Below are 18,558 nucleotides of genomic sequence, written 5' to 3'. Positions count from 1 at the left end.
CACGTATACATTCTCGGAACATTGCAATTTATCGTATTTATATCTTATTTTTGGGATAAAAATCTCATCTCTTGAACACGACCATATACGCGCTTCTTTGTCTCGCCATCTCTTTTCCTTAAATCCCATCGAAATTAATGAAAGAGAAAAGATAAACAAAGAGAAAGAAAAAGCGATAAAATATTGTGAAAAAGGAAACTTATCCCGAATGCTGAGGAGACTGGACGTTGAACGGATAGATAATAATGCATATTTACCGAGAATTGCATTCGCTGCTTGCAGCATATCTCAATTGACGAGAAGCAAAAAAAAATTTCTCTTAGAATTGTTCCCTGCGCTCCTTAAAGAATTTTATTTAGTGCCGTATACTTAGCATGCATAACTTTTTCCTTTTCATCGATGCAGATTTAGGTATCGTACGAACCTTGTAGGCACGCGAAATAATTAGCTGATATACAACGAGGACGAGTATGTACAAACATTCGGAATTATTTTTTGAGGATTAGCCAAATTTAAATTCTGTCGCGATTAATTGAAGTTCTGATAATTTTACCTCGAAGCTGCGAGATGCTTGTGACTCGTCGTCGGTAACAGTTCTGTTTAACGTTTGATCGACGAACCTACAGAAATTAATGAAAGTAACGGCAAATGATCGCTAGCCAGGATCGTTATCCGCCGTAGCCGTCAGCGTTAAATCTTTCTACGAGGAATTAAATCCGCGTTACGAACGCTTACGGCACTAAATTTTCGCGGAAACGGCGTTATTGCGGGGGCGTTTAAATTTTATACGGTGAATTTGTAGCCACATCGCTCACGTGGATCGCCTTTAAAAAGCGCAAGATTTATTAGCCTCCACTTGTAGCGCAAGAAAAAGGGCCCGCGCGCGGACTTGTGTCGTAGCAATGTGTACTTATTTGCCGCGCATTAGACCTCCTTTTTTCTCCACTAACTTAATACTTTTTTCCCTGCAAAAAGCACCGTGATTTACCCCCTCGTGTCACTCGCTAACGTATCATTTTCTGCCCGCTCACAAGAGAGGGCTAATTTGTAAATAACATCTCTCACGCGATTTAATAATTCCTCTCACGCAAGCGTCGCATGGGATTTGTGGAAATATAATTCACACGGGAACGAGAATATCGCAGGGGAGAAACGGAGAAATAAAGATTTCACCGAGCTCGTATTTTAACAAAAATTTGTAACGGACCAGGTGAGAGAAAAAAGAAAGAGAGAGAGAGAGAGAGAGAGAGAGAGAGAGGGAGGAAGAGGAGGTGGCGCTCTCGATTTGCTCACGTTCCATTATTCGTTCTCTCCTCCGTTCGCCTTGAAATTCTCGAAATCTGTCCGACGTATTATTCGAGAGAGTATCGGGTTTTCAGAAAATCCGATGCTCTCTTTCTCTCTCTCTCTCTCTCTCTCTCTCTCTCTCTTTCTCCCTCCTTCCCTCCCTCCCTCCCTTCTTCGGCGAGCTGCCATCCGCTACAACTAGTACGGAATCATCGCGCGCGGAAACGTTCCGCCAGTGGGCTGCCATCAGCAGGGCTATATGAAACCCTGACGTGGCTCTGCCAGGGTTGTAATTGTCGTCCTTTGTCCGTCATACGAGCTTGCGGAACCGCTCGGCGGTGAACCGCAAGCTTTACCAACCCTGCTGGAACCACTGAGCCGTACAAGCATTATCGCATCAGGTGCTTAATCCTTGGTTTATCACCTGCGATGCCGACTCCCCGGCCCAGGCGAGAACCCGCCGACGGCCTTTGCTTCCCTGTTGTCGCAAATTTACTGCTGACACATCGTGTACTGCGCGCGAATTGAATGAAATTGCATGGAGATGTTTGCTCGCGGGACACGTCCATCGATCACGCGGTTCAGGTAGTTTTTCTTTGCTCCTCAGAGATCTAAGGTGAATATTCCAATCAGTGACCAAACAGACACCTCTCCTCTTCATTGCGCAAAATAAATTGATAAGTCAGTATTGAGCATACGTGAGTTGATTTTGTCGAAGAGCTCGAACGTTTGGGATTTTTAATCGTGTTCATATTTTTCTCTGATTTATGAAGATATTTTGATCAGTTTACGATACTTCCTCCGGTATGGTTAAAATGACATGTAAATGACGTAACGGCTTAATCTTCTTCTCACTGGCGGTTTGTCTCGAAGGAGTTTTAACTATTCTTTAGAATAACGCCACGGATGTAACAAATAAATGTCTGATACCAACTATCAACTTCTCAAATGGCGAGTAATTGTTCGTCCGCAGCAATACGCTTGCAATCACAAAGTTCTAGCCTTTAATTCTCTTCGAAACTTGTTAATTTTCTTCGAAACTAGTAATATATACAATTTAGAGAGAGAGAGAGAGAGAGAGAGAGAGAAAGATTTAATATAGTATTGCATTTTATAGGGTGAGGCGCTTAAAACAGACCACCTGAATAACTTTGAAAATATGCAAGATAGAAAAAAATGCTAAATACGGAAATTGTAGGGTTTTAAGTGACGCATCACAGAGTAATACCAGTATGACTTTGAACAGCGTCATCAAGGTTACGAGAAGGCCACTTTGAATTTTTTTAATGAAAATTTCAATTTTGTATTATATAATTTTTTCCTATCAATTAATTTGAACAATTTTTGTCCGAAACATTTTTCTATTTGTCTAATATTTTTTAGAGATATTTGGAAATTTTTCAATTATCATATTAATAAAAGTTAGGGCGCTACTGTAATAGCATATTCTTGAGACCAAATAGAATAAAAAGGTTTTTAGTATCACTTTTCTCTTCGACAAACGGTTACCGAGATATACATCGTAAGTCAAATATTGCAAAAAAGTTACAAAGTTTTCCTCAAATATCTCAAAAAAATATTAGACAAATAAAAAAATATTTCAGACGAAAGTTGTTGAAATTAATTGGTAGAAAAAGATGTAATAAAAAACTGGGACTTCCATTTAAGAAAAATAACGATCAGTGAATATCCCGAAAGTGGCGCCATCCGCAACAAAACAAAACAAAATGATATAGTTTTGTTTCGTGTCCTCCTTGAAACCGTACAACTCTTTTCCGAAACATTTTTTTCTAAAATGCTCAGTTTTCGAGATATCTTCGTTATTACATTCTACATGTATCCCGTGTACATCTGTTACGTTATAAATTGTATAAATTACAAATTGCAAACATATCCTGCTTTTCGACTACTCACGAGTCACAAGTAACAAAATTACACTCCAGATTCGATTCCCCGTCTGTTATTTCGATATTTATTATTTCAGTGAGTTATTCGCGCGAGATGCGAGCGCAGGAGGAATCGGTGAATTCCGCGGGCCGAAATGCAGCATAAACATCGCGGGCGAAAGGCGTGGCCCAAATATCGCGAGCATTATGAAAAGCCATAAAGCACTGGCCCAAGGGCAGCCGCCAGCACCTGCGCGAGTCGCGCGGGGCAGGATCGATATCCTCGCGACCCTCGCGCGAGTCTCGGAGCGGGCTGGGCGGGATCGCCGCTTACGTTATGCATGCACCGCGACTGTTGCCGGCAGTAGTGCATCGTTACGCGAGATGGTGGCCATAAAAGATGCAACATATGTCGGCGAAGCGATCGCTCGTGCGCGATCCGTAAACGGACACGTCACTTGTGATCGTCGATTAGACTCGTTTCGCGCGGAGCGACGAGCCGCTTCGAATATCGCTCTCGTCGCGGTGATCGCGCGACGATCACGGGCCTAAGGTACGCCTCAGGTGCTCCCCTCGGCTTCAGCGGTTTAGCTCACGAAGAAAGGGAGATACGCGCAGGACTCGCGCGAAACTCGCCCGGTTAGACTGTCGGTCGAAAGTTTGGTTTGGCGCGCTCGCGGAGGATGAATAGCGCTCGGTTGCAGCCAGCCGGGCTGCTTTTTCACAAAAGCTGCCCGCTTAAAACAATTGTTTCGCTTCATTAATTATAAGTTCTTGTCGTTTTTCACGAGCTTGTTGCAAACTGCGGACCGGAAAGCGGCGCAGATGAAACTCGGCGATTCTCGCTCACGGTGAGGAGCGCGCGCGAACGCGCTGTTGTGAGGCCGCTTCTGTTTCCTACTTCGCGCTCCTTTCGGACGACTGATGACTGCGCCATTCTTTCGCGCTCTTTTTGCGCACTGCGAGCGGCCAGAAGTCTCGTTAAGGTGACGCGACCGACTCCCTGGTGCGATACGCGGCGCGTGTGTGCGACAGAGGAAACAGACAAGGCGAGGAAACGTGCATACTCGTATTGTACACGCGGAGAATTTGTCCTGGAAGATATTAGCATCCGCACGGTGAGGAAACATCGCAGCAAAAGTTGCGCCAACGAGTCATTTTCGTACTGGTATTTTTGGTACGCACAGCTGGACTGTACACGCAGAGAATTATTTGAGATTGATACAACGGAATCTCAGTCACGACAACCGAACAAGCTTCCGTTGCCCAGAAATCAACTGAAAATTCGGTCGCGAGTCATCGAGAGAAATTCTGTTAGGAGGTTTCCGTGTCCCAGAAATATATTCCATCACCTGAACCGAACATTAATACTGTCAAGGGTACGAGTTTCGTTGTTCACGCGGATAAACAGAGCGTCTCTGGGTACGCTAATTGAAAGAGGAAAACTCTTTCGCGGCCGGCTTGAAAATCGCATGTCGTTGACAGTGTCGTTCAACTTCCTCAGACGAATCTTTTCGATCGCGGTGAGATTTCTGAGATTTCGCTTCTCTGCTGCAGTAGCTATTAGGTCTGGTAGTTAATTCTTTCCGTAACTTATTCATTTTGTTTCTTAAATAAGGCCGTACGTTTTGCAGGAAAACGGATGTTTACTTCCCGATTGACTTAATAGTTCACACGTTTGCCGTCGGTCGAGCTGGATAGTCGATTGCCCGGCGCGATGACGGCCGCTTGCTCGTCACGTTCGCTAATTGCTCGCAGCATCGCGACTCCGTTCTTATCCGCGACGACCTGTCGAGCTTCGGCGCGCGCGGAGGAAAATAAGCGGCTTGCGAGGGCCCGCGCTTTCGGCTGCTCTCTCATTTCACTGCACTCGCCGCGCGGATGAGGGTGAAGGTGAACCAGGAGGAATTCCTCCGCGAAAGCGATATATATCGTTGAGGCAGGCGCGCTGAAAGCCGCCAGGATTCCTTGGCACACCCGTCGAATGTGAAATCACCATCGATATTTCCCGCGGCCGATTCAACGGATTCGACGCATCGCGCGCGCGCGTGTTATTTCCGAAATGGCCAACCGTGCGTCGCGTTGCCCCTTTCCGGGACGAATCGCCCCGTGAGACTCCATTTTCCAGTGACGACCCGTAATTTTTCTCGTCTGGAGGAAGAGACCGTCCCGCGAATCCTCGCGCGTTGTCGCGTTCGCGGGCGTCTCGAAGCCGTGCGCGAATTTTTCGGCGCGATCTTTTGTTTTCCTCTCTCTCTCTCTCTCTCTCTCTCTCTCTCTCTCGAAGGAAGAAAGACATTCTGCGCAAAAAACTCGTGCTTAACCTAGGTTGAAGCATGGTGTGGCACATAAGTCACACCTCGTCGAACCTGAATAAAAAAATATTACTTCACTTTTTATTTTTCTGAGAGTACTGAGAGTACTGAGAGTTCTGAGATGTACGCTAGCTAAGGTCTTGGACATCGCTGATTCCGAAAATGCAGTCGAAATTTCAAGATTCTCAAAACTTGTACTAATATGGCGGTTCCAATTTTGAAGAAAACATAGATTGCATAAAATCTATCTAACTATCAGGATTTCGCCCTGATAATATGTCTTCAAATTTGTTTCCCGAGAGTTTTCGAGGTTGCTGATTACGAATATGAGGTTAGAATTGTAAGTTTTCCAAAATTCAAGATGGCCGACACAATATGGCGAATCGAAATCGTGAAAATTGGACAATTCACAAATAGTACAATTATTATTCGTCTAAATTTTAGCTACTTTGTTGTCGCTGCGGAGAGGATTAATTTAGAAAAATGAATATTCTTTAGGAAATTAGGATAAAGAGGGGAAAGTTACGGTGTTTCGGTTTGACTCGCCACCGTTCGACTGACACGTACTTCGTTTGTATATAACTGGCTGATTAAAAGTTGCAACACTTTTTCTTGATGAGTTTCGCAACACATTCCGTATCTTATAAAAAGATGTGTACCTCTGGAAAATTATCGTGTAACAAATCTTCTTACTGGATGCGAGATGCGTCGCGAAACTTCTCGCGGGAAAAAGTTGCAACTTTTAATCAGACGACTGTACACGGAGAAAATATTGTAATAAAAATTAAAAAAATTACATTATAAAATTATATTCCTTCCTATCTCTTGTGTATCTCTTGTAAAACTGGACTATTCCGATATTGCAGTATAAATTAATATAAAAATAATAAATAACATGAAACACAAGACGATAAAATATTCAAGAAATTGCAATGCCGTGCAGTAAAAGTATCACAGATATATGTCAAACAAATATGCAGTAATAATTTCGATCGTATTTCCGGATAATCCAAGATTGCAAAAATTTTATCGTCAAAAATTTTTACCACAATATTTTCCCACCGTATAACACCTCACAAAACGTCGGCGACTTGCAATAAACGGACGTAGAGCAAACGTAAGAAGACGTAACATTTCGGTTAGTCGCGGCTCCAGCGCGAACCATATTGTAAATCCGAATGTATTGGGTTGGCAACTAAGTGATTGCGGATTTTGTCGACAGGTGGATTTTACACTTTCTTTTGTTTCGTTAACGTGTTCAAAGTACCTAACCTATATTTTTTTCTTATTGTTTGGACTTCTACCTTTCATTTAGTACAAAAATTATATCGATTAGTTCTTTAGTTTTGTTTTTATCCCAATTTAAAAATGGAAGAGCAAGACGTGCACTTCAGACATATTTTATTGTATTATTTCCGAAAAGGCAAGAACGCATCGCAAGCACACAAGAAGTTATGTGCCGTATATGGGAATGAAGCCTTGAAAGAAAGGCAGTGTCAAAATTGGTTTGCCAGATTTCGTTCTGGTGATTTTTCATTGAAAAATGCTCAACGATCTGGTCGTCCAATTGAAGTCGATGAGACCCATATCAAGGCCATTATCGATTCAGATCGTCATAGCACAACACGTGATATTGCAGAGAAGCTCAATGTATCGCATACATGCATTGAAAAAAATTTAAAACAGCAAATTTCAAATTTTGAATTTTCATTCTTATTTAAAGTCCGCAATCACTTAGTTGCCAACCCAATAGATCCGAAGAAGTCGCGGCAGAAATACCTCCGAAGTAATTTTCTCTTAGTTAAAGCGCTAAGTACTAGCGCTAGATCTCTCCTTCGCGGAACATTCTGCCCGGAAATTCTTGTTTCGACGCTCGGTGGCACGGCCGATGGAAAAAGTCACTGAGTCTTTTCCGAGTCTTTTCCGCGGCTAATCCGCATTCGAGGTGTAACGAGAGATCAGTCTCGCTGACTGCAACAAGCAGGAGTATCATAACGTCGGACCGAAGTCCGAAATTGCTCCATGTCCGAAAGCCCCGCGTAAGGTATCGACAGGTGTACGCGGCCCCCGACTGCCTCGCGAAACTTCGTTCGACGGTTGATACGATCCGACAACTGGTTTTATCATAGCTCGTCGAACGTGTCTCGTTTTGATCGATAGTTTAGATTAGATACTCCAAAATAAGAGAACCCGGCCGCAACAGTGGTTTTGTCAAAATCTCTCAGAAAAAAGAGAGAGGAACAGAGGTAATATTGACAATGTCTCTCTCTCTCTCTCTCTCTTTCTCTCTCTTTTTGATCTAACATGCTCTGACGAGCTCACAAAAATGCATAAAGTTTTACCGCACAGTAAAGCGTGCTACCGAAGATGTCAGGAAATAACAATGTTGCTGAAAATTGGGCGAATGCGCAGCCCCATTTTGTAACAACTTTTTTTTGAAAAAATATCCCAGCAGGTGGGACTCGTTAAGCTGAGTAGAAAATCCGGTTTCATTTTCTGTAGAAACTACCATGGTGATTGCTGAGATGTCGATGAAAAGACTTTGGTCAATCAATGCGCACGATTACGGTGGGACAAGGCTTCTGGGTGAAATTTTACTCAAAATGTCTGAATCTCTATCGGCAATCTTTTGGCGAGAAAAGATTGTTAAGAGATATTCAGACATCTCGGATGGGACTTCGCTTAAAGAGCTCGTCCCATCGCACAGCGCACAGATTCGTGTACAGATTTCTTTTCATTGATATTTCAATAATTACCGTAGTAGTTTGCGAAATGATAGATCCTTATTAACGATAGATCCTTATTAATGATAGATTCAATCAAACGAGCTCCAAATCCTAAGACCTGTCTCACTCTTACGTATACCAAAAGTTTTCTTTATATTTTTAATTAATATTTTTAAAAAGGAATTTTTTAATATATATCATTCATATGTCTAATATAAAAATAGACATTAATGATAAATATAGTAATACAAAAAGATATGTTCAGCATGTTTGAAACGTTTATCTTTTAGTGATGTTGTTGAAATTGCAGTTATTGAAGTAATTTTAAGCCGAAAATATTAGGAGTATGATTCAGTTGTGAGGGTTTTGCAAGAGATAGCACTAATGCCAGTTTTGTCGAAGACATTCCAATCACAGCTATTGTTTCTTGATGCTTCGATATGAATCGATGATATTTAGTCATTTACTAATAACAGACGCTGTAAAAATCGTGTTAACAGCAAGTGTTAAAAATGGAGTTTCCTAAAGAATATTTTCGACATGCGTTGCTTTTGTTTTTTAATCAGAAGCAAACCGCGGTTGAAGGTCATAGAATTTTGATAGAAACTTATGGTGATGTTGCTCTATTAATTAAGACATATTGATGAATATTGGTTTAGACGATTCAACAAAAGTGGTGATTTCAATATTAACGACAAAATTCATTTTGGAACAACCCAAAAAGCTTGGAAATGCAGATTTACAAGCACGATTGGGCGAAAATCCAGCACAATCCACTTCATAATTTGCCAGAGCGTTAAATGTTGATTGTACAACAGTTACTAAACGCTTACATGATATGGGGAAGATTTACAAGGAAGGAAAATGAGTTCCATATCAATTATCGGAAAATACCATTGCGTTACCAGTTGAACATTTGCATTTGGTTGATTGTCAGACAAGAAATGAAGAGTTTTCTGTATCGAATTGTTACTGGGAGTGGAAAATGGATCTATTTCGATAATCCCAAATGAAAAAAATCATGGATTGATCCAGGCTAACCAGCAACATCCACTTCGAGGCGTAATATTCATGGTCTAAAGGTATTGCCGTGTATTTAGTGGGATCAAAAAGGTGTTGTGTACTATGAACTGTTAAATCCGAATCAAATTGTCGCCGCTGATTGTTATCGGCAACAATTATACACATTGAAGCGAGCATATTGGACCAAAAACGATCATCAATTGCGAGAAAAACGACGCATAGTGATCCTTCTTCACAACAATGCTCGACTTCATGTCGCATTATCAGTGAAGCAAACGCTATCAGAGCTGGAATGGGAAGTCTTACCGCACCCCGTGTATTCTCCAGACATTGTGCCATCCGATTATCACTTGCTCCGGTCGATGCAACATGCTCTGGAGGACACGCACTTTCATAACTTCGAACAAGTACGAAAATTTGTTGAAAATTGGATCAACTCCGAAGAAGAATCTTTTTATCGTCCGCGGAATCCATCTTTTTCCAGGAAGAGTTGTAGAAAACGGAGGAAAATATTTTGATTGAGCTACTCGTTTTCATTATCTTGTTTAAATAAATCAGTGTTTGAGCAGAAAAACCTTCAGAACTGAATCACACTCCTAATAAGTAGAAATTGACGACCAACAGGGCGGACCAATCAAAACTTGCTATCTCATGAGCAGACTCTCTCTCTCTCTCTCTCTCTCTCTCTTTCTCTCATTGTAGTTCAGATCTCTAGTTCAGATCGACGGAGTCCGGCATTTCTTGATAGGACTTGCGGCGTTCCATCTCGTGGAGGTTCTCGTCCCGGCTTGAATGTCATCCGCAGCGCACGCTAACGCGCACGTGCCGCGATAATTTTGACGATACATCGATCTCTTTGGGAGATAAGGGTATCTCCCGTTGAGCGTGAAAGCGAACGTGAGGGTTTACTTACTTGTTTCCGCAATTCTGGGATCAGGAGTGACTAGAAGTTGGGCCGCGAGTGAGGCCCGATGACCGGAAGTGCTCTCAGCCACGCATTCGTATGTGCCGGAGTCCTCGAGCTTCGCGGAGGATATCACGAGTTTCGATCTCCGCCTGTAAACAAACAAGAACGTCCTGTTTGAGTGCGAGTTCCGATGACGGCAAGGAAAAATCCGCGCGTGATGGTTAATTAGTCAGTCAGCGATAAGAGAGAGAGAGAGAGAGAGAGAGAGAGAGAGAGGACTGTTGTTAATTAACAAAAAATAAAAAAATAAAGCAATATTTATTTATTTATTTTACCCACTTACTTATTTACGCAGATTGCCCCATTTTTAAGTACGATTCACATTAACAGTCAAAATAAGAGTAGATTTAATAATAGAAGGTGTCTCTTGCAAGAAGTATAAAGAAATCTCACGGCACGTGGGAAGGATTACAATTCAGGATATGCTCGGCTTAAAGTGACCCCGACAACAACAGACTTGAAGATTGTTAATGACACGTGATAAAAGTTAATTTATTGTTAAGTTCGCACACGCGCAGTTAACTAGTGATGCAATTTTGCATGAGAAGAAGGATAATTTCTAAGAATCCTTGCTCGAATCTTATAATCTTACAACTGCAATTAATACGAATGAATATGGTAGTGCTAGTGAAAATATAATATATTCCATTGTAAAAATAGCTGACTTTCTTTTCTCGAAGGATGTTACACAAGTTGACCCCCAAACAAATATACGTAAAATGTTTCTTCTCGAAGATTTCAATACAGCACCATTATCTATACATAGCTATCTATAGATAGCATTATCTATATATATCTATCTATAGATAGCTGTTCCATTATCGGAAGAGGGATTTTATTCCCGTAATCCACACAGCGAAGCATCGAAAAATGGAGAGAGATACGTTGATTATCGTTTTAGAGCTCAGCTCTCTAGGGACGTTTACAATAAGTGAGAGCGATGAAAAAAGTTACAAAATTCCGATACATGAAGCGAGTGATGAAAGTTTACAGGAAATAACCAATGAATTAAGTAAATTGAAATTAAAGAGAGAGAGAGAGAGAAAGAGAGGGAGGGGGCAGAGAAGGAAAGATCACGACATCGCGCGTCGCGGCTGTTGATTCGCATTCAATTGGACGAATCGGTGGCGAACAAAATCCGGGACTTCAATTATCACATCGCGAGATCGATCGACTCGCTGGCACGTCCATCAGTTGACTCGACCGATTTTCATTCTGTCAATCGTCGCGCGCGGAGCGGAGCGGGCCGGACCGCCGCGCCGCCACAGCCCGCGCGAAATTAACTGCGGGCCGGCTCGAATTATATCGAATTTATTGACGCGTCGATAACGAAATTAAATAGTCGATTTGCCAACGAAGGGCACGCCGCGGAGCTGTTAACGCATGCCGCAGTAATGGTTCAATAAGTTCGGTCGGCGAGCTGCGGATCGGAAATTCGGCTCGTTATTTGCCGCGGCGAAAGTCTCGCCGGTCGATCCCGAGCAGCGTTCGTCGCCATCGCGCTCGAGAATGTGTGTGTGCTGTTCGCGATTTTCGCGTCTCCGGCGGCTTTGTTATCGGGAAGTCGCGGCCCCGGTTTGCGGCGCGTCGTGCGCAGCGATTTACGTCACGTTAAGCTGCCGTGGAATCCAAGCTGCGTCTCAATCAACCGCTTGATTGCTAGCGAGCGCAAGCCGAAAACTCGCGTGATTACGCAACCAGGCTGGAGTTCGTAGGTGGGCAAATGCCGTGGGTTCTCGTGTAGTCGCTAACGAAATTAAACGGAGTCGATCGCGATGTGACGCGACGCGACGCAATGCGACGTTTGTCGAATGTGAGAGTGCGCGAGATTAGAGAGGAATTAATTCCCGATCGGCGCAAAGGCGGGGACGGGACACTTGCTCGACCTGTACAATCGTGCGCGTCGTATTTCCGCTGTGTATCGATTTTGTTTTTGTTTGAAACAGAGAGAGAGAGAGAGAGAGAGAGATTTTTGTCTTTTATCGCATTCGCTTGTAAATCAAAATATACAGGGAGTCCCATTTTAAATGAGCCAGACCAAAATTTCGAAAAATATGAAAGATACCAAGAAACGTTTCAGACAAAAGTTGTACGGTTTCAAAAGGGACATAAAACAACTATATCATTTTGCTCATAGATGACGCCACTTTCGAGATATTCACTGATCATTACTTTTTTGAAATAGAAATTCCAATTTTTTCTTACATCATCTTTTTCTACTGATTAATTTGAACAACTTTTGTCTGAAACATTTTTTTATTCGCCTAATAGTTTTTGAGATATTTAAGGAAAACTTGACGGCTTTTTCAATATTTAACTTACGATATCTCGCTAACTATTCGAAACTAATCGAAAGAAAAAATAGTACTAGACTCTTTTACTCTATTTAGTCTCAAGAATATATTATTACAATAGTAATTTTTGCCGTAATTTTTGTTAACTTATCGACCTTTGAAAATTTCAGAATTATCAAATTAAATAAAATGATATAGTTGTTTTATGTCTCCTTTGAAATCATACAACTTTCGTCTGAAATGTTTCTTACTATCTTTTATATTTTTCGAGATTTCTGCTTGGCTCATTTAAAATGAAACACCCTGTATATTACGTGTGATATACGAGGGATTTTAAGTGTTGTAATGTATTAAACCTTTGTGTGGTATATTTTTTCCATCTGATGGATTTTTGTGAAATCTTTTCTTTATTCTTTTGAGTTGCTGATTACAAATTTTTAAATCAAATTTCAAAATGTAAAATGACAGATCTAGTATGGCTGCCATATAGTTGTAGATTAGGGTGTTTATATAAATTAAATAAATTAGGTACATGATATAAAAATTTTTCAGATGAATTGCGAATTTCATGTCAGATTTGCAAAACCCATTCAAATAATTTGTTCACAAGAAAAAATCTAGTGTGCGAAAAATTCTGGAGAAAATATATCTTACATTTTGACATGTGAAGAATATTCAATAACATTTTTTAATCTCCTTTAATCTCAAACAATTCCTTAGAAATAATTTGTTTGAATCGCTTTTTTCAACTTAAAGTGAGTATTAATATATCAGAAAAATGTAAGATAAGATGCTTGTTGTTATTAAACTATAAACGATACATTATAAAAATAAAACAGAAAAAAGTAGCAAATATATTTACCACAAAAATTGTCATATTCGCTTTTTGGCGATTACTTTAACATCTAATATTTAATATTTAATATATTTATATATAGAATAATTCAAGGAATGGACTGATGATATTATTCTCCGCATACTGATGCATATCTGCAAAATGCAATTTTTTCTGTAGTTGTCTGTGTTGCTTTTCGTTTTATATCAATCGATTCCATACGTACGATAGCATTCGATTGTCGGCAACATTTGACGAGAAATTTCACGTTTTATGTTGAAGAATTTTAAAATGCGGAAAATCGACTCGTATTGAAAAAAAGGATCATGATTTTATTCAAAAAATTAAAATTGACCTTCTCGAAGAAGTCTCATTTTGACATCATGATCCCGTTGAAATTATAAAACTTTTTTCTGAAACATTTTTTCCAACAATTTCTCCGAGAGAGAGACGTTAGTTTGTAAATAGTAAGAGCTAAATTTTCGTAACACGCGTTTGTAATGCTTTTGTCTAACAAAAAGGGGTAAATTTTTAAAAACCACTCACGCTTTATTGCTCTGAATTTTGGTAAAAACATTCGGTATGATCCCAAATGAATGTCCTTAAATAGATTTTTATCCGACAAGAAATTTAATTCCTAAAAATGTTTAAATAACATTATATATATCGCTGTTCTGATATTACATCATTTTCTCCAGATGAGCTTACGTGTTGTAGTTGGCTAGGTTAGGTACCCATTATTTTTAGTACACCATAAACTCATTAATTTAGCATGGCGGAAATTTAATAGACATTCATGTATTATTTATGTGAAAAGAAAATCTTCGACAAGTTCTTCGTTTAATTTCATCTGGGAAAGTAGCGCAATATTAACAGCGATATGTATATAATTTGAATCTGTTTGGCATTAAACTTGCCTTCCGGCGAGAAAATCCGTTTGAGGACATTCCTTTGACACCATTTGAATTATTTTTGCCAAAATTCGTAAGTTTATCCCGAAAAAAGGTTGCGCGTATGACGTTATCTTATCGACAACAATAGCACTTGCTGCAGAAACGAGATTTCCGACTGCAACAATCCGACCGGGCGATTATACAGCGACAAGTGGAAGACACCTTTTCCTTCCGCAGCGTGCGAGCGCGAGGGCGCTGCTTTGATCCTTGGATTTTTTTCTCGGGCTCCGCGCCGCTCACGACTATGAAACAGTGGCGCATGAGGCCAGGGATTAACTCGTTAGCTTCGTGGCACGTTTGACACTCCCAGGGCTCTCGAACTCTCATCGATTCTTCTAATGCGATCACGCTCCCGTAGCCTTATCCACTCCACGTAGGCCACCAAATGGCGCGTTAACTCGTTTCACGTTAGGTCGAGTTTATTGGCGTCGAATAATAGAATTAGACGGCCGATTTGTCGGTAGCGCAGAGAGAGAGAGAGAGAGAGAGAGGGAGAGGGAGGGAGAGGATCGCAGACTCGCGCCATATCGTCACGTCTGAGTAACTTCGGTTCGGGCTCGGGCCATGGGGAGGGAAGCGGCGGATTAACTTATTATTATCTTCGCTGAGATTTCGAAATCCGGACCGGGGCCGTTCCGCGGGCCGAGTGGCTGCTCCACGGCTCTCAAAGAGATTCCATAAAGTTCGGGGGCCAGGAAGTTTTCGTCCTCCGCGCCCCCGCCTCCTCCGGCATTCCCCGGGAAATCGCAGTCTTCTACTATCCAGCGAGGGCGAGCTTACGCCAGCCGTGGCCCACGATCTGAAATTTCTCGACTTTCTTTTACTTCGGGGCAAACTCGTTTTTCCGCTCGGCAGGAGCCGTCTTCGCGAGCGCGAGCGCGAGTGCGCGCGCGCGCGCCATCTTCTCCCCGCGAAAGTTCCATATTTTCGAACGTGCGGAGGGAGCAAATTTAATAAGTTCAAATGCACGTACGCGCGTCGATGAAACTCGCTTGATGAGGCCGCCGGCGAAAGTAATCCCGATCGCGCCTCGTTTTTCCCATCCGCGTATTTTCACCCGCAGCACGACAGGGTGCCGGAGGGGACGGACGGAGGGGGTCTCCGCGACCTTCGCGCGCGCGCGTTCCCGGCGAATTCCGGATTCTTCGCATCGCCTACGCAACTCCAACGAGGCTTTCACTCCACCGTACTCGTTACGCATCGTGTTCGTGTAACTGAGATATTATCGAGAGAGACGCTCATGGCGTCTTCAGCCACGCTCGTGACTTTTCATCTCCGACCCCTGTGAGATGATCTCGCGAGCCTCAGGGGGTTTCGGGCTGAAACTTGCGCGTTAGCCGATTGAAAGAAGGAGAAGCCAGAGGGGAAAGAACAATTTGGAGATTTCCTCGCGTTTCTGGAACGCGTCGAAGCAGGGGAGGGGATAAACTTTCGAAAACCACCTACCATTCCATTGTTACCACTCTCGGCTAAAATATTCCATACGAAAAGGTAATGGTAAAAATGTCCAAAGAATGTCCTTAAGTGGATTTTCATCGGAAAGAAAATTTACTACCAAAGAAATTTGAATAATATTGTAATATCTCTATTAATATTACATGTTTTCCCAGGTTAAATTAGACAAGAGCTTACCTAAGATATTCTTTTTACATAAATAATAAATGAATGTTTATCAAATTTTCACCTTACTAAATTACCTTATCTTACCTTACTGAATTAATGAATCTCTAGCGTACTATACCTAACCTAGTCTGACTTAATTTAACCTAACCTTTACTGCGATAGTATAAGATTTATATAAGATTTATATATTTATATCACTTATAACACATAAATCTCCGGTGGCCTATAGTTTCAAACTTTTAAATTCTTAACCTTTCAACACTAGAATAGATTGAAAATTCACCCGATATTTTTTAATTGTTGCCACAGTTGTGCTAAGTGTTAATATATATTTTTGTATTTTTAAGGAAAGGTTTTATAATGTTCATAATTTTTTTACACCATTTATGCTCAGATAAAAGAAGTTTTTTTCACAATAGAAGGTTATTACTTTTTCTTTAAAAAATTATATATGATTTAAAACTGTTTTACACACACATACACACATATACATTGTTACAAATTTTTATAGCATATTTTTATAGCTAACCAAATATTTATAGCTAATATATTCGAAAAATAATAAATCCATTTAAGGGCATTCATATCGAGTATCTTTATTAAAATTCAATAGACTAGAGTGCGTGAGTGGTTTTTAGAAGCTCATCCGTGAGAGAGAAAGAGAGAGAGAGAGAAGGGGGGAGAGGTGTCTTCTAGAGGAAAGCCAGTTGTGAGAATCGCTATGGCGGAAATCTCTCCTAAGAGCAAGATTTCCTTCGATTTATTTGTATCTGCCCCGTATTATTCCGCCGCCGGAGCCGAGCAGCGGGCGAGCCGCCGCTGCCACCGTCGTTTCATCCCTCGTCATCGTGGCCTGCCGTGTTAACGTCAAAGGTCGAGGAAGGAAACGGGAGCTCCGCGGAAAATACGCTGCGCGCCATAATTAAACGTTTGCATTTTTTAACTGCCTTTACTCGACACCGACTAACGAGCCGCTGCCGGTGCAGCGGAACGAGTTGCAAGCTATTAACCGGACTCGCGAATGAATAGATTGTCGTGTGATAAGAATGTTTTATATCCCGACTGCGCTCCGCGAGGATTTCTCATAACTTTGCCTGAAACCTTTTCGGACCTTCGCATCTGTGCGATTGAATCTCTCACAAAATTGTGCATACCGAAGCGTTTCGTTCACGCGTACAGAGAGAGAGAGAGAGAGAGAGAGAGACAAGGAGGCTCGTACTAAATAAATAAATAAATAAAATAAATATCTATATAGTTTGCACTGGTACTTAACACCATAAAATATGCACTGGTTCCGCAAATTTGTGTAATTAAACTTTCATGTGGTAGTGATAAGTGTATTTTTATCCTCTTATTTTTCTAATATATTAATACCGATTTTATGCGTTTCCCATGGTTTTTATATTCGATTGTCCATTTTTAGTTACTTATGAACAAATAAATTTGAAAAAGAAGCGATTTAGGAAAAGTAATTTTAGGAGATTATTTGAGATTAGAGGCTAAGAAAAATGTTACTGAACATTCTTCACGTGTCAAGATGTAATATATATTTTTTCCAGAATTTTCCGCACTCCAGATTTTTTCTTATCGACAAATTACTTGAATGGATTTTGTCTGAAAGTCTGAAATTTGTAATTAACTTTTATATCGTGCATCTGTCGTTCGTTTATTCAGACTTAGCCTAATTTACTCCTATATAGCGGCCATATTGGATCTGCCACTATGACTTTTTCAAATCTGACTTCAGACTTGTAGTGAAGTAGAAATGCAAGATTTCCCAGAAACCTGTCAGGTAGAAAGAAATGTGCCACGCAAAAGGTTAAACGCGCGCGCTCGAATGTCGGCGCATCGAGGTTAGTCAAAGCATCGCAGAACAAGCTGTGCAAAGCAACCGCAGAGGCTGCGGCGGAAGAACGTTAATTATCGTTCTCGAACGTCGCGACCGCGGCAAAAGTGGATCTCGCGTGGGAGAGAGCGCAGAATGAAAAGTCGCGCAGAAGGCTGCAGAGTTCCGCAGAGCCTCTGCGGAATTAATACTCGAGCCGGCGAGCGTCAACTACGCGAACGCCAGTTGTTGCGGCATTACATCGGCGGCGTGCGACGGTCGAATCAATTTTTCCAGCGCGACCGCTAATGAAATCCGTTCGCGGCGGTGATAAATTACCGAGAAAAATCGCGGCTGGTCGGCGCGTGACGTTACGTTTACGCGCGAGGAGCGTTTATATAACAGCGACTCTCGGAGCGCGGTCTTCACAAAGAGACGTCGACGCGTCGAGATTAATTGCGACGCAAACGTATGGAAAAAGAGTGAGGGCGAAAGGGGAGGAGAAAGCGAACGACAGACAGAGAGCAAGGGGAGGGCGGTAGAAAGCGAGAATCCGGAGCGCGGCGGGCCGCTCGAATTGCGGCGGATCTTTGTTTGATGAGCGCGATGAGCGACGGCAATTTGTAAAATGAGCCCCCGCGTCAGCGGCTCGCAAATATCGCGACGGATAATTGGCGCGCGACGCGACTTTGCGGGGGCGCGCATCGCGATACCAAAGCGCCGATTACTCGTTTCGCGCGCCGGACACGCGACACCTGTCATCCCGGCTCGCTTTTCGGACGATTATCGTATCGTCGGGCGAAATGCACTTGTTACGCGCGCCA

The 18,558-nt window shown here is 41.9% G+C and overlaps 1 protein-coding gene across 2 annotated transcripts in view; it reads right to left on the bottom strand.

Annotated features, from left to right (window-relative positions):
- vn (membrane-bound neuregulin protein vein) overlaps positions 1-18,558 on the bottom strand; it is a 653,046-nt gene that overhangs the window by 206,754 nt on the left and 427,734 nt on the right. For both annotated transcript variants that reach the window (XM_025297750.1, XM_019840561.2), the window contains exon 3: positions 10,151-10,293. In XM_025297750.1, coding sequence (XP_025153535.1) covers positions 10,151-10,293 — 143 coding nt within the window. The remainder of the gene's footprint in view (positions 1-10,150; positions 10,294-18,558) is intronic.

The sequence above is a fragment of the Harpegnathos saltator genome, unplaced genomic scaffold (genome assembly GCF_003227715.2).
Source record: "Harpegnathos saltator strain DR-91 unplaced genomic scaffold, Hsal_v8.6 scaffold187, whole genome shotgun sequence".
NCBI classification, from domain to species: domain Eukaryota; kingdom Metazoa; phylum Arthropoda; class Insecta; order Hymenoptera; family Formicidae; genus Harpegnathos; species Harpegnathos saltator.
This window is presented reverse-complemented; position numbering and strand designations above follow the sequence as displayed.